The following is a 15854-nucleotide window of genomic DNA, read 5'->3' as shown; positions in this document are numbered from 1 at the left end:
AAAGTACATACCCCTGAACGACTATTGAGTAATCCCGTATTAGCGTCATAATCTAATTCTATTTCTGATGTTCCCTTTTCTGTAATTTTGGTCAAGTAGCCAATTCCAGATACTTTTAGTTCGAGTTTATGGTCTTGTGTATTTTCGATTGAACTAACAATATTGCTATAATCCCTCAATAATTGAATTTTATTACCCGATGCATCAGTAACGGTTGATAATTTTCCAAAACTAGTATTTTTAGAATACAAAAATGAATATCTTGTCTTTCCTGAAGTTAAGTCCTTCGTCGTAATGTGTTGTCCATAACGATTGAAAACGTAAATTTCTGACGTTGGTGGATAAGGTATTCGGAATTCTCCATTTTCATCATGAGAGGGTAAGTAATGTTTCAGTGCCAAAATATGAAGTGAACCTGTTTACATACGACACAAATATATTAATAAAAGTATTTAAAATATAAAAATAAATAAATAACGCAACGTTATCATAATTTTAGTAATTTAATGAATTTTTACCTTGGTCAACTACGTTTAGGACGCCATCTGGCGTGACTGCCAAGGCAGATATTGTCTGGAACTTTGCATTCGATGATAGTAATGTTTCAGTATTTGTCGGCGGTTCATCTCCTACTGCAATGCTTAATCGACAAGGGCATCCTGCACCTTCTTCACGAATATTTACAGGGACAACGGTCGCCGAAATTGAAGTATTACATTCACAACTAAGTTCTTTAAAGTTTTCTTGTACCTTTCCAGCAAAATGCAAAATTTTACCAGATGGATCAATTGTCTTTATCGAATTTGTTTTTTTAGCATCGGACTCTGCGACGTATAGAATGCCACTAGGTGCAAATGCTATGGCTAGAATAGTGCCTAAACTAGAATCTTCCCTAAAGTCAGTATTTGTTCTGTTTGATGGCTTAACGATCGGTTTACCGTCACTTCCTAGTCGACAATGAGATGGTTGGCCAGCAACTACCTTTATTTTCATATCAACAGTTAGTTTCAAAATAATTCTGTCATCTATAAAATACAAAGATCCATCTAAAGGCGATAAAGTAACGCCAGTGGGCCATTGTAGCTGAGCTTCATATGGTGGTATAGCTCCACGGCAAGGTACGGGTGACCAATGATTGTGATGCCCATGATGTCCGACAAGAGTGTGGATGATTCCACTTGGATCAACAGCACGTATGTTAGTTCCATCTGCGATGTACATTGTTCTATCTGCTGCTATAGCAAGACCTATAAAATAAATAAAGTTATAAAATTCAGCAATAAGTAAAATTCAATATTTCATGTCATGACAATATTTTAAAATAATTTAATAATCTTATCCACCTTTCGGGTGGGCCAGCTTTGCATTAATAGCAGGTCCTTCGTCACCGCAATTTGAATCGTCTCCTGGTACACAGCGGTCACCATTTCCGACAATTGGTTCAGAATTCATTGCTGGGTCTCGAACTTTGTCTAGAACTACAACTCTTCGTACTTGATGCCTTTCTGAATCTGATATGTAAAGATATCCATCTGCTGGCGATATGCAGATGTAATATTGATATGCAACTTGTGTTGTTCTAAAATCACAGAAAAGAACATATTAACAAAATAAATGGATTTATTACATAATATTTAAAGCAGTAACAAAATGTTTTGTCTATTTTATATAAAGTATATGTAGAAGTTACTTACTCCAGTTGAAGTACGGTGGTAACCACACCTTCTGGAGTAATCCGACGCACAAGATTAAAGTCTCCGACATACAGAGATCCATCGGGTCCAGAAGTGAGTGCAGTTGGTGTTAAAAGTCGCGAATCAGCAGCTTTGCCATTACAATGATCAGGGCAATTTAAGGATCTTTGTAGCCCTGTGCCCATTACAACCTATACGCAATATATACATTTTAATTAAGATAATTTTAATGATCATTTAATTCAGTAAATTAAATAAAACATGGAATTATATTTTCGTTTCAATTTTGTTTTAATAATACCTGAACAGTTCTCGGATACTGCTTCAGATGTAATAAGGCACCATCTCCTTTCTGTAGTATGCCTTCATGAAAATTATAATGATGATGTATATCCAGACCCCATCCACCGATATCAGAAATATCAACGTCAAATCCAGTTAATGTCGCTGTTTGTGTCTCCCACACTACCGCTGAACATGATGTGTATTCATAGCCGATAGAGATTTTGGCTTGAGCCTGGCCGTATACCTAATGAAAATAATAATAAACATTCAATTTGCGATCACTCCAAATAATCCAATTAATTAATTTAATATATTGTTTTGAAGTTCGTATATAAATAATGTATTAGATTAGAAAGTAAGCTACGATTGTTGGTTTTATGTTAGTTTTATTATTTTCTAAATATATTTATTTATCATAAAAAAATACTTTACCTTCTGTTTATAAACATTTCTCTTATTCCAAGCAAATATATGAGTCAAGTCAGGATCCGCTTCGTACGTGTGAGTATGTAGAGAGCCCTCAATTTCGACGCGCACATGAACTCGAGTGAGAGAGGCCGGTACCACTCTTCGGGTCAATTGGATGTGTACACAAGATAAGTATCCAGCTGCTTGTGATGAGCGATAAGTTAGCTTTACCGATGAGCCTGGTATTCCAATAGATTCGCTTACAATCTGTAAAAAAATATTTTATTCAATGTCTTGACTACAAAAAAGGTCTTGAAATTCTATATATACCTGAAGTAAATGAGTATTAAATGCTTAAAAGTAAGTAAAGTCTTAATTGTTCACCTGCGCCTCAGGATATATGACGGTCGATGTCGTGGGAGAAGAAACTGCTGGTGCAGCAAGCGCTGGCATAGCGACTACTTCAGGTCTTAGGCGCTCGTGATCGTGCGCACTACATGGCGGAATCTCCGATTCCCACCATTGGGGCATAGGTGACCAATCCAATCGAGGTGGTGCTCTGAAGTAGGGTTCAAGAAAGAGTTAATTTTATGTAACAGTTTTCTCTAACTTTTTACGGGGCTTTTAGCAGTAAAACTTGAAAAATAAAAAAAATATATATTAATTAATTTAATTTTGTATAATATTTGATACAAGAGTATGTAGGACTATTTTTTCCGAGAATCTGTAAACATGGAAACATGAATAGGTTAACTTTAAAAGGAAATTTTTGTAATAAATGCTTACCTCGGCGTAGGTACTTTGATACTGTCATCGCTTAGCTCCATTTGTACGGGTGGTAATACAACTATTTGATTCCATGGCACGAAGACAGTCTTCCGAAGTGGCTTGAACGGTGATCTCTGGAACTGCAGCGTAACTGCACCTCCACCATTCACCAACACGTCGAACCTAGAAAGTTGTGAAGGTGAAAAATAACTACGGAAGAACTTATGACGACGTGTCTTGTACTTTTATTTGCTATCTTTTTTGAACTGGGTTAAGGATAATTTTATTATATCGTATATAGTATAGCATTCACTTTTGTAGAAACTCAATGTGTATTGGTTTACTTTAATTAAATTTAATAGCGGTTATTTCTTAATTACTTCATAATAAGAAGGTCATATGTTCAAAATCAAAGTTTTATTCTTATGTAATAAATTCCCAGGTAGTTCCATACGTTATTCTTTGACGTATAATATAACAAAAAACGGTGAATCATATTAATTTGATTGTCAATCGATGTATGCTTTTTAATGATTTAAAGATTTGTGCAAAATCACGCGGTTTTTTAAACTAAATCAGCTTAGCCATTCTAATAGTATAAAAATAATACTCTTAATATTACTTTACTATTTATTTTATATACTTTTTATTTCGTAACAAAATTTCAAGTTTAATTTTGAAAGAATATAATTTATGATTTAGTTTTACACTTAGGATATATTACAATATGTTTCGTTTAATGTTTAGATCGTATAGCTTTTTTTTTTAAATAAAAAGCCTTATAATTATAAAAACTGTATAAAATATTATCCAATTGGTTTAATAAAAGAAACAAATATATCGCTTATTAAGATGGAACAAACATAGGCCCAATTATTATATTATTAAGAGAATAAAGAAAATTTTGTGACCGGCGTATTTATAATAAAATGGATTGTTTTTTGTTTATCTAAGAATAATTAGAAAGAACTCTGATTTGTGTTTTTCCATGGTTTTTATGGTTATCACTAAGCAATGGTTATATTATTGTAATAAGTTTTCTGAGTTCCCGTTCAGATATAACTGCCGGTTGCTAGTTATTACTATTTATTTTAATTAAATGAATTGTTATAACCTAATTATGATTCACCTTATAATATTAGAGTTGATACAAATATCAATATATATTTCATTCGAATAGGTATAATTAGTATTTTTCAATACATTATTGTACCTACGACTCAAGAACCACTTACATTTTTTAGTTATATAATTTTGTATGGAATAAACATATTTGTCGGGGTTTTATTTTATCATAAAATTTGAATTTATTAAGTGATCAAAGTCTCTGCAGAATTTCATTAAAGAAATGAATATCTTCCCCCAGGGAGGATGTATTGACTTTGCGGAGTTGGAAACTTAGTGTTACAAGTTTATCTTCACTTCTCGTGTTTATACAAAGTTTATTGCTGTTTCAGAATAATCAATATTATTATCGATATGGATGTTAATACATCGAGTCGCTACCTAAGTCCATACGTTTAACATCAAGGTGCTTTTAGTGAAAATAACTAATAACCCGACAATATTTTCTCTGTAATTAGAATAAAGTAAAATTGAATATAATTAACCCTTAAAATAATAGTTTACAAAAAATACTATTATGAATATATAACTAAGGTTATATTAATTTTATTAGGTAATTTTATTTTAGGTTATTATTGTTAATTTTAAAACCGCGTATCTATGCCGTGGAACTAAGACTTGTAATTCTTCTTTTTTGGTTTAATTTATTTTTCTTTTCTTATACTTGCTTATATGTATTTCTGTTTAACGAACCCATAAAATTATATAAATATTCACAACATAAATCGAATTTAATATTTTACTTTTCATAGAGTGAGGGTTAAAACAAAGTTTTTATTAATTCAAAATATTTATTTATATAACTATATACCTTTATAATCCGATGGCACTAACGGTAATATATTTTTAGATGGAAAAAAATATATAATAACAACTGCGTCCCGTTACAATAAAATAAAATAAAAACAGCATTATTAGTAAAATGTTTATTATTTGGTGAAGGGGTATTATTTTTAATAACGAGACACACCAACGCATTTTCCTAGGGGGCGGTCGCCCAGGGCGGTAGATCTCACAGACCTTGTATTGTCAAATTTATTGAAGTAAATAACTAGAGGCGCAGACCACATACATTGTGCTTATTATAAGTCAGACTAAAAGCGATATTTCGACATCATTATAGCGACATCTAAGTCGTCATGACGTAGCTTTGAAAGTTATAGACATGAAGTAGCTATTCTTCTATTAGATTTCTTCTTCTATTAGCTGCATTCTTACACTTGTGGTGATATCGTAACAGTTTGTTATATTATTTTAAACACATAACATACATGAGAAACGTATGTACTTTTTAAAATTACAAGAAAACTCAAAATATTTTTTTGTAAAAATCGCTAACTGAGTTCATACGGGAGAGGTCTATTATGACACAAGCAAATAAATTATCTATGTTGAAACTGTTTGATGCTAAGTTAATGTCATAAAATATTTTAATCATAATAATATAACAATAATTACAAAGTCAATTAAAAAGAAATAAATAAAAGGTCTTAACGCAAATTATTGAACGAATATATTTCTGAGCTGTTTTTTTTTAATAACATTTGTGCATTTCCATATAATCAAATACAATCTTGTTGTTTTTATTAAGATTTAAGTAAAAACTTCGCCATGCTTTATTGCAAGGGTAAATATTAGCATATTCATGAACTCCCTAACATATTCACCGGCATAATAAGTTAAATTTTAACGAAACGCCGCTTTTACAGCTTAATTACTTTCAAAAGGACGCCCATACATACAATGTAGTTATTACGCCTCATAAAAATAAAGATAAACAAATATAAATTTAAAAATAATTTCATATCGTGTATTATTACGGGTATTATCCGTATAGTTGCTGTTATATAATTCGATTAAGTGTATGGAATTCGTAATGACCGTAACGGAAAATTAACGTATTCTACAGCCTACACGGTTGTTTAGATCAAATATTTACAACGATTGTTATTTCTCCTTTAAATACACGAAGGCACGCGATTCGAGAAAGTCGTAACGTAAATTTAATAACTTTAACATGTAAACTTACAAATTGTCTTTTATAAGTTTTATTGAAATATTGCGGATTATTAACACGAAATGTTATAATTTCATATAAAATATACATTTTTTTTTATTACTTCATAATAAAATAATAATAATTTATTGAAAAAAGGATTAAAGTTGTTTTTTTTTTTTTAATAAATAGAATCTATGAAACTTTCTAATTTATTGATGCTTAAATAATATTTCTAGTTAAAATATTGTATTTGCATATAAAAAGAGAAGCTTAACGGGCCCAACGCAAGCTGCACTCTTTGTTTAATGTATGTATTATATAGTGTAAGTGCTTTGTACTTTACGACGGCACGTGTACCATCACCTGGCGGCGTCAGACTTGTCTTCCTTTGAATTGAGGGTTGAACGACTTACATGCAATTAATTCGCAAAGAAACCATTAATTTTATTTTTAAATACTTGTTTTGAACACGGTGATATCGTTTTTGATTTCCAGTGGCATATATATAACTGTTAACCGTAATAAAAAGTATTATTTGTATTTTTCTGTGTACAACCAACAAAGTTTCATCGAAACCCAGGAAGTAGTATACGAACTATTTTAATCAAATTTTGTCAAGATCAGTAGTAAAACAAAATTATTATTTTATAGTACTTACCATCCACCTTGTCTTGTAAGAGTGAATCCAAATCTCGCTTCACGATCAACGGACACCCTGATGCCGATGATGCCGAGCCCCTGCGGCGACACTACCTGCCCCCGCATCACCGACACTCGGCTGCACATCACACCGCTTATCAGTTCGTGTTGGCAGAGCACAGCGCAAGCGGCGGTATGATTCACAACTCACATGCTTTAATTACCATAAACCGTTCTTACGTGCCTATATACATTTATGTATCGATGTATAAAGTTACTTTTTTGTATTCATTAGAAATAACGATCTATCTCAGAACCTTAGTGATTTAAATATAAATCATGCATTCATTTATTTTAATTATCAAATAAGTTTCAGATAAATATCGTATCATTTAAATTACTCTTTTGCAATAACGAAATAATATATTTAAGATAATAATTATATGTTTTTATATTTTATTTCGAATAAATAATATATTCCTGTCGACAATAACTCTAATATTAGTCCTTATATTGTAAGATTTAGTATGTATGATATTTTTAATAATTTAGAAAACTCTTCTGTGTTTAATTATAGTGAATTAAGTTTAAATATGGAAAATTCAAATATCCATTTGACTTTGTTTTTAATTAAGGGAATATTTACATCATTCGAAAGGCTCAATTAAAATAGGTATTAATATTTTGCTAAAATAAATACGACGTTTACCAGTCTATTAACTACTCCGGCTGTATTACTATATAAAAAAAGTTTTACCGTTAACGTAATAAAAGTAAAAACCATTAATAGTTATTTTTGTAGAAATCAAAATGTGAAAATATTTTAACGTACATTTTTATATTATAGTAACTTACTTCAATCACTAACATTTTATCACCTTTGACATCATTAACACGATCGCTAGATCGTAATTCTAGTATATTTTGTAAACATTAGAACAAAGAATTATTTATTGACTAGACATAAAACCCACTTTAACAAATATATTAGGAATATTGTCTTGATAATATTACGAATTGCAAAATGTCTTGTTGTTGAATGAAACAATTGTTATTATTAACGAAGTTTTAACGGTTCATGTGAATCATATCGCCGCATGCGCATCCTCAATAAATATCGAGGTAATCGTGCTAATGCTTTATAACTTGCAATCAAATCTGTGAAAGTGAAGTATGAAAATAAAAATTGAAAAATAATATAAGAAGTATTAGCATTGCACATTCTCTTTTCAGGATTAGCTAAATATCTAGAGGAAACTTCCATTTACATACATATTTATGAATTAAAAAAAAATATTAAGAATTATATGTAAACGGAAATCTGACTAGATAGGTATGTAGGTATTATGCATGTAACAGCTGCCACACAGACCATAGTCAATATTTTTGATATAACAGGATTTGATATCTACGTTGTTAAGTTAAGTACCATCTCATGACACAAAAATTGGTGCAAATTATATAATATTAAATTCAAAAATGATAATACTTAACTTTTCCAAAGTGTAAAAAGTGCAACTGTGTCCAGCTTGGAAAAAGTCTACGTTTTAAACACAAGCCTGAATTTATTCTATGTACAAAAATATACAAGATTATATTTCTCCAATTTCACCTCAATGGATGGAATTGAACTGGTCTCGAATTGAATTCATACATTTCACCCAGACATTAACGAACAAGTGAAGTTAAATCAAAGCTTGGAAAAAACTCTTATTCAATATCAATTGGTAAAACATGTTGTGAAAACAATCGTAGGAATTGTTTGACTTCAAATATTAATCGAATGTTTCAAATATTATAAATACATTTTATAATTATTATTGTAGGATACTTCTTAAAGTTTATAAAATTGTAATGATTTGATTTGATTATGAGACAAAAATAGGATTTATTTCCTACGTGGAAAGTCGATATTATGTTTCAACTTTATGTTAATGATAAAAAAAATCGACAAATTAAACATATTATTTAAAAAAATATATATTCTTCATTCGTGATAACGCTATAAATATTTAAAAATAAGTAAAACTATAAATGATTATTAGTTGATATTCCATTTGTAGCTGAAATGTAACATTTTATAAAATATTTAAATTGTATGTTATGTTATATTTTTCTGAAATATTAATGACGAACAACGTATGCAGTACAGAACATAATAAAATATACTTACTCAGTAAAGTGTGTCAATGATACTGTTTTTTTTTAAGTTTTAATTTGCTTGTATGGTTAATATTAATAAATTTCGTGTTATCATTGGTCAAAATCAAGTCGTATTGTGCTGGTAACCTTTAGTTAAAATATTATATTTAAATAAGTATTTGAGATGAATAAATTGTACTTTGTAAAGTCTTCAAACGATTTCAAGTAACGACAGATATCCAGTAAAATCAATGTTTGCTTATGTTATATATATAGTTTACACTCTGGAAAAAACATGTATATTACACACACAAAAGATATATGAAAGATTAATCAGTATGTTGCACCAATTTCGTTGTCGTTAAAACTAAAATGTTGTAACTTTGTGACCGGTTGATGGAGGCAATGGTTTTAATGTACAGTGTCGACGAAGTTGCTATCATCTCGTCTGTGAAGTAGTCGAAGTATATTAACAACTCGTGTTTTTATTAGTTACAGGTTAAGGATCTAAACACATAAAGAGCTTGGGCAGAGGGTAAGGGGTTGGTTAACAGATGATAGACGCAGACAAAGGGTAAGGAACACATAAAAGGGTAAGTTTATTCGAAGCTAAATTTGCGTGTTCGCTGAAATTTGCTCGATTAATGACATATATTCGCGTCTCGATTCGTATATATTACAGCCCTACACCTAAGAAAATGTGTTTTTAACGTTTTGCGTGAAAGCGTAAATGATTTTCCTAAGATTTTATAGTATAACAAAAGTATATCATAAGTATATGTGAGCAATAATAGAAGCACAGTAGACGAGAACAAATATTACAAAAATACAATTGTGGTTGCGACAAATAGTATTTGAAACGGTACGAGTTCTTACAGTCACGTGATTTACGATTAAGCATCCGAGGACTTTGTCGCAACCACAAAGAACATTTAAGACAGACATACAGATGTTACATACACATAGAGAATGAAACGAATACAGACAAAGGAGTAAACGAAAAGTGAAAAGCGTTAGTATCGCCGTTCGCGTGCCTGTGGAAGGCAAGCGGCGGGCGTTGGCATTACACACATATGCAGGAATCGCAACAAAAGGGAATAGGTTAACAGATACTGAACACTGAGGGGCGAGGGCGGGCTGACTGACACTTACCATGGTGTAAAGGAATTCCAGAACTCGCTAGGAGTGGCGGACACACGGCGGCACAGGGACACAGAAAGACAGGACAGATTACTACACAGATACCTACATCCCTCAGTGCAACCCCACCCCGATTTGCAATCGGTGCGGCCGATTGCGCTCGTCTACGCTGGTTACCTTGCGTTTTAACACTTGCTTTAAATTATCGTTTTAAATTGTTCCCATATGTCAGTACTGATTAAGAAATAAAGCCCGTTTGCATTAGAACAACACCACCACTATTTTTTTTTGTTTATAACATTACTTTATATAATATTTGAATCGAGCAAAACTGTAGGTTGCCCCGAGATAGTTTACTATTATACGAACGGTAGTACGGAATAAAAGTACATGCTAGATGGTGAGCGCGCAAAGGTTTTAAGTGTTATATTTATTTAGGCCCAACGAAACAAATGCCAGAACGCAATATAACCCTTCCAGACTTTTCAACACAAATAAAATAGTTAAGCGGCTCGTGTTTTAATGCAAACAAACTTTTAAGGCGCTTTTGCATATAAAGCGAGGTGGGTTGTCTACTTTTTTTATTCAGTTTTGCTTTGTCTTATTCTGTTGTTATAAGAGATCTTATCATATTTTTTTAATGAACCGTGATGTATGTTGGTTTTTAGATTAAAGTTCTTTTAATTATTAAATTGGTTGGACTCAGATCATGAAAGAAAATATTTATAAAATCTACCTAAAATTATTAATCTTCGTTTAATTGTTATGTTTATTTTAAAAGATTATCGTTAATTAATCTATCATAATTTGAGCCATATCTGACTGTAAGTTTAATATCTACTATATTTGACGAAAGACAAACAAAACTGTTCGAAAGCTTTGAGCGCTCAGGAGATTGAATTCAAATATATTTATTTTATAATATTTAATAGACGCTTTTATTTTTATTAGACAAACAGGTAGGGTAAGACACACACAAGGAATAAACATTAGACAATACACAACACATCGGATCTGGTGTGAAAACATAAATTGTTAAAAAAATATAAATAAAAACATTAAGTTATGTTAAAAATTATTAACCATGCCGGGATTGCAAATAATAAATCAATAAATTTGCTTTCGCAAAAAAATAAAAAAATAGGAAAATCAAAACACTTCCACCAGATGAGAAAATAACAGTAATGTAGTAAACAATTTTGTAATAAAATAAAAAATAACCACACCAAATCCTTGGAGGGGTTAAAGGAGATGAAAAGGAATCGTTTTGGTTAAGGTGCTAGTTCCTAAATACATAATGTCATCATAGTTTTTGTTCTTAACGGATTTACAAAGTATGGAGATGATAATACGGATCTACTCATATTGGTAAGTGCAAATTATCAATTTATAACTGTGCAAAACCGATAGGTCAATCCTAAGCCATCGTCGAGTAAAAGATATCGCTTTTAACACAAGTTTTGAATAAAATTAACTTTCGATATCTTTCACGTATGAAGTGAATTGGTGTTACCCAGTTTTTTTATACAAACTAATTACTTACCTTTCTGAATATTCATCCATGTGGGCATAGCTCTGGACAGAGTTTTCTTCAATAAGAAACTTAACACGTTGGTAGAATGACGCGGTGACAGATGGTGGCTGCTTACGAAGTAATACTTCAACGGGGTCGTTGGAAGCCAAACACATTATATGTTCGGCACATTCTGGTCGACTGCAGCATTCAGAGTCCGAGCAGTCCGTCATGCCATCTTCAAAACGTAGTGCCAATGTCAAATGACCAATCGATTTACATGAGGTGGGTTCTTTTAAAAAATCTGTGTTAATTTGTACATATTATTTACTTTACCTTCATCATTATCCTCGTTATCGCTGCAAGATAGTTCAAGTGCAATAGAGCAATCGGTACCAGCCCAGCCGTCAGCGCACGAACACCGATAGACGCCGTCTTCCAGCAAACATTGACCATGGCGAGAGCAGCCGTTTGGACAACCAGCTAGATATTATAGTAAGGTGTTCATTGAATTTTGAATTTGGAATATTTTAACAAATTTAAGCTCTGATAATTATATTGTAATTATCTAATGAAAACTTACGCAAAGTGCAGTGTCTCCCATTCCAACCTTGGGTGCAAACGCAAGTACCGTTTTTACATTGGCCATGTTCATGACAACGCGTATCGCATGGTCGTTGATCACATAATGAACCCGTCCATCCGTCGTCGCAGCGACAAACTCCCTCCGCACAAACTCCATGAGGTCCACAATCCAGTGAACACACCACTATAAGATATTTTTTATTGTTAAAATAATGCTTTTTAATATTTCTTTCTAGATACATACATATATATATTTTATTTACCTTGAGAGCAGTCATCGCCTGTATATAATGGATCACATACACATCTTCCTGCATCTAAATCATATACGCCTCTCTGTGAGCAAGCGGGCAAGCATCGTTGAACACGTGCGTCACGTTCTGTACAAGCTGCGCCACGCCAGCCAGCGCGACAAACACACCGACCACGGACACACGACCCGTGACCGCCACAACTTGGGTCCAGGCAATCCTCTGTGTAAGAATATAGTTATTGTTATCGGTATTGAAAACTAATAAGTTAAATATATAAATTTCAAATATTCTAAAATGTATAATAACCTTCATCACACTTTCCTCCTTTCCAACCAGCTTTACAATGACACTGACCAGCAATACATTGTCCCCGACCAGAACAATCAGCTGGTTCACAATCATGTGCCGGAATATCACATTCTGCCCCTTTCCAACCTTCAGAACAGTGACATATACCGCCGGCATAAGCACCATGACCAGAGCAAAGAACAGGACACACACCTAAAAAAAATTAAGTAAAATGAGTCTCCTTTTTAGTTTTGTTCTTAGTTCATAATTAATAATTTGTTTGTAAATAATATATTGACTCACTTTTCGAACAGTCGTGTCCTTCAAAACCATCCATACATTCGCATTTTCCAAGGTAACAAGATCCGTGTCCAGAACAGTCATCAGGACAAGAGTTAGTCACACCTTCGGCTTCAGAAACGATCATTTCAACATGATGCGGTTGAAGTTCGTCATTGTATATTGAAATGAACCATCTCCCTGTGTCGAGATATTGAAGTATACTAACATTTACTCGCATATCTGTAGATCGTTTGTTTATCGTGTGATTCCATCTTTGGAGTGGGCTAATCGTATTTATCAAAACATTAAAATCAACAAAAGTTGGTTCACGCGAGTCATGTCTGTGAGGGCTTCTCCTCTTTCTGAGTCTATGATCAACCCTGCCACCGCGAATAAATTCTACGAAATCGTATTGTGTGACACTTGGTGCAACATTTCTCCTTCCATAAACAGCAAAGTTAGCACCCCAGGGAACAGTAAAATTAAGGCTAACGAATGCAGGCTGTTTGTTGCGAAATTCAGAACTCCAAAATTGATAAGCTGGTATTGTGCCACTATGAAGTTCATCGAATTCTCTTACTTCTAAAGCTGGAGACCAAGGTGGTGGAGCAGCTTGTTGTGCTTGCTGAGGTATTATGGCTGATTCTAAGGCCGCTTCAGCTGTAGTCGACCAACCAAGTGACGATGTTGATATAGATTCTGAAAAAGTATTTTTTAGGGAATATTGTTCTGCAACGTAAATAACGCAACATAGACATCTTTAAACCAATAGACATACCGTCTGAAGGTGAGGAAGTTGATAAAGCGTCGCGAATCCCATGTGAGTGTGTAACTGCTTTTACATCTTGTACCAGAATACAATTAGAATTGTCTATATTAGTTTTAATTGACGATAGCGCTGTAACAAGGCATAAATAATAAAAAAATAATATTATAGAAACAAACATTTAAATAAATCTTTAAATGTATTTTATCATTTAATCAGTAATATTCAGAAGCCGTGGAACATTAGACCAATAATCTTGCGATGCGTTTTATTACGAAATGCGACATAATGAATGTCACTTGAGAATGTGACATTCGAGAGATGTATCTATGAGCAGGGTAAGTGTCGTGCCGTCCCGATGAGTATTAATTAACCGAAGCAAGTCTAAGGCGCATTTCGTGGCAGTGTGACGAAGCAATTGGTTCCGTTGCAACAGGCCGGGCAGCTTGAAAGCACGTAGGTGGTTCGGTTACACCCAAGTATTTCTTGCTGTCGGGTTTGCCGTTGTCTATTTATTATTTAACTGTTACTAACGATCGAAAATCCAGCTAAGAAATTTAATAAGATATTTTTTTACGCTTTTACAAGAAAAAGAGCACGGGTTTCAAAGAATTTCCTGTTTTTATGTTTGTAAATTATAGAGCGACTGAAGCGTCCTATGTTTTAAATATCTTTAGTGACTCGGCCCGGCTTCGCACGGATGTTATTTATTAATAAAAAAAATGAGAAGTGCGCTTAGCAAAAAAAACATAGATGTATTAATTTCATAACGTCTATCGAAATCATTAGTATATAGAAGTCTGTCATAAATGAGAAATATGAGTAATAGTTTAATTGTGACACATCAAAATATGCCGACGGCTCATCGGTGGAAGATTTAAATATACATATATCATTTTTACTGCCAAGGTCAAAACTTTATTTTTACACATAATTTGGAAACGATGATATTTTCCAAGTATTCATTCGAATGTTACAGTATAAAGTCAATTTGAATTTTTAGCATTATAACCTATAATTTATAAATAATTAGTATGAAAATACATCTTCTAATAGGAAATGGTTTTTATAAATAGTTACTAGTCCTTTGTGTTTATGTATCTCTAATGTTTAGCCTTTGTCAGTCATGTAAGCGGGCACGAAAAAAATTTTTCGATTAAATACTGTCAATGTTCAACAATTATCTACAAAATATTTACAAATTATACATAAAAACCTTCCTCGTTTATCGCTTTTTAAATAAGTGAAAACCGTATCTAAATTCGTTAAGTGGTTTCGGAGAAGAAAGCGGTGACTTTATTTTTTTCTATTCATAGATACTCATCCATACTAATATTATAAATGCAAAAGTAACTCTATCTGTTACTTCTGATTTAAATGAAATTTGGTGTGGCGATGGTTTGAGTCACGGGGAAGGGCAAACTACGGGCTACTTTTTTTAATAAAACCCTCGAGGGAGTAAAATGGGGTTTGACGGTTTTTGTGTTATAAGATAAAGTTTTATAAATTTCGCGTGGGTAGAGTCGTAGGTTCGGCTACAAATAAATGTTTCCAAAGACATGTACGCCTTATCCTAAACAAATTATGTTTCATTATTCCTATTTTCAAATCCAACAGTAGCGTAAAAAGAACAACGTTTTGCTTTGTGTAAATATAATCGATTGGATATATTTATTAGTTTTGTATGTAGCTTACAAGCGACCGGGAATTGTTGAATCGGGATTTGCTGCCCCATTAAAGATGCAATGTTTATTTTGTTTTGGAACGTGCGCGCAAGCGGGGATCTGGTTACACCGCCTCAAATAAAAGCCATGTGTCAATCCTCATACGGTTTAATTGACGCAATGCCAAGACGGAATCAGCTTAATTGATTACTATTTACATTTTGTTATAGATGCATATTACCAAAAGCTTTTTAAAAAAGGAAGAAGAGAGATGAGATTTTTTTTTTCGAGTATATCTAATA

General features: G+C 32.6%; 1 protein-coding gene across 5 annotated transcripts in view; it reads right to left on the bottom strand.

Moving 5' to 3' along the window:
* Ten-a (Tenascin accessory) overlaps positions 1 to 15854 on the bottom strand; it is a 315700-nt gene that overhangs the window by 4231 nt on the left and 295615 nt on the right. For 3 of the 5 annotated variants that reach the window (XM_026635395.2, XM_026635396.2, XM_026635398.2), the window contains 17 exons: positions 13901 to 14020; positions 13144 to 13821; positions 12859 to 13053; positions 12562 to 12771; positions 12297 to 12482; positions 12050 to 12196; positions 11744 to 11951; positions 10213 to 10239; positions 6938 to 7057; positions 3174 to 3338; positions 2772 to 2946; positions 2412 to 2654; positions 1996 to 2223; positions 1695 to 1885; positions 1344 to 1579; positions 519 to 1247; positions 12 to 415 (listed from right to left, as the gene is read on the bottom strand). In XM_026635395.2, the coding sequence (XP_026491180.2) occupies positions 12 to 415; positions 519 to 1247; positions 1344 to 1579; positions 1695 to 1885; positions 1996 to 2223; positions 2412 to 2654; positions 2772 to 2946; positions 3174 to 3338; positions 6938 to 7057; positions 10213 to 10239; positions 11744 to 11951; positions 12050 to 12196; positions 12297 to 12482; positions 12562 to 12771; positions 12859 to 13053; positions 13144 to 13821; positions 13901 to 14020 (4262 nt within the window). The remainder of the gene's footprint in view (positions 1 to 11; positions 416 to 518; positions 1248 to 1343; positions 1580 to 1694; positions 1886 to 1995; positions 2224 to 2411; positions 2655 to 2771; positions 2947 to 3173; positions 3339 to 6937; positions 7058 to 10212; positions 10240 to 11743; positions 11952 to 12049; positions 12197 to 12296; positions 12483 to 12561; positions 12772 to 12858; positions 13054 to 13143; positions 13822 to 13900; positions 14021 to 15854) is intronic. The other 2 variants (XM_064217160.1, XM_026635397.2) reach the window with 1 other exon arrangement.

Source organism: Vanessa tameamea, chromosome 3 (assembly GCF_037043105.1).
Source record: "Vanessa tameamea isolate UH-Manoa-2023 chromosome 3, ilVanTame1 primary haplotype, whole genome shotgun sequence".
Lineage (NCBI taxonomy): Eukaryota > Metazoa > Arthropoda > Insecta > Lepidoptera > Nymphalidae > Vanessa > Vanessa tameamea.
The sequence above is the reverse complement of the archived record's forward strand: the minus strand, read 5'-3'. Positions and strand labels throughout refer to the sequence as shown.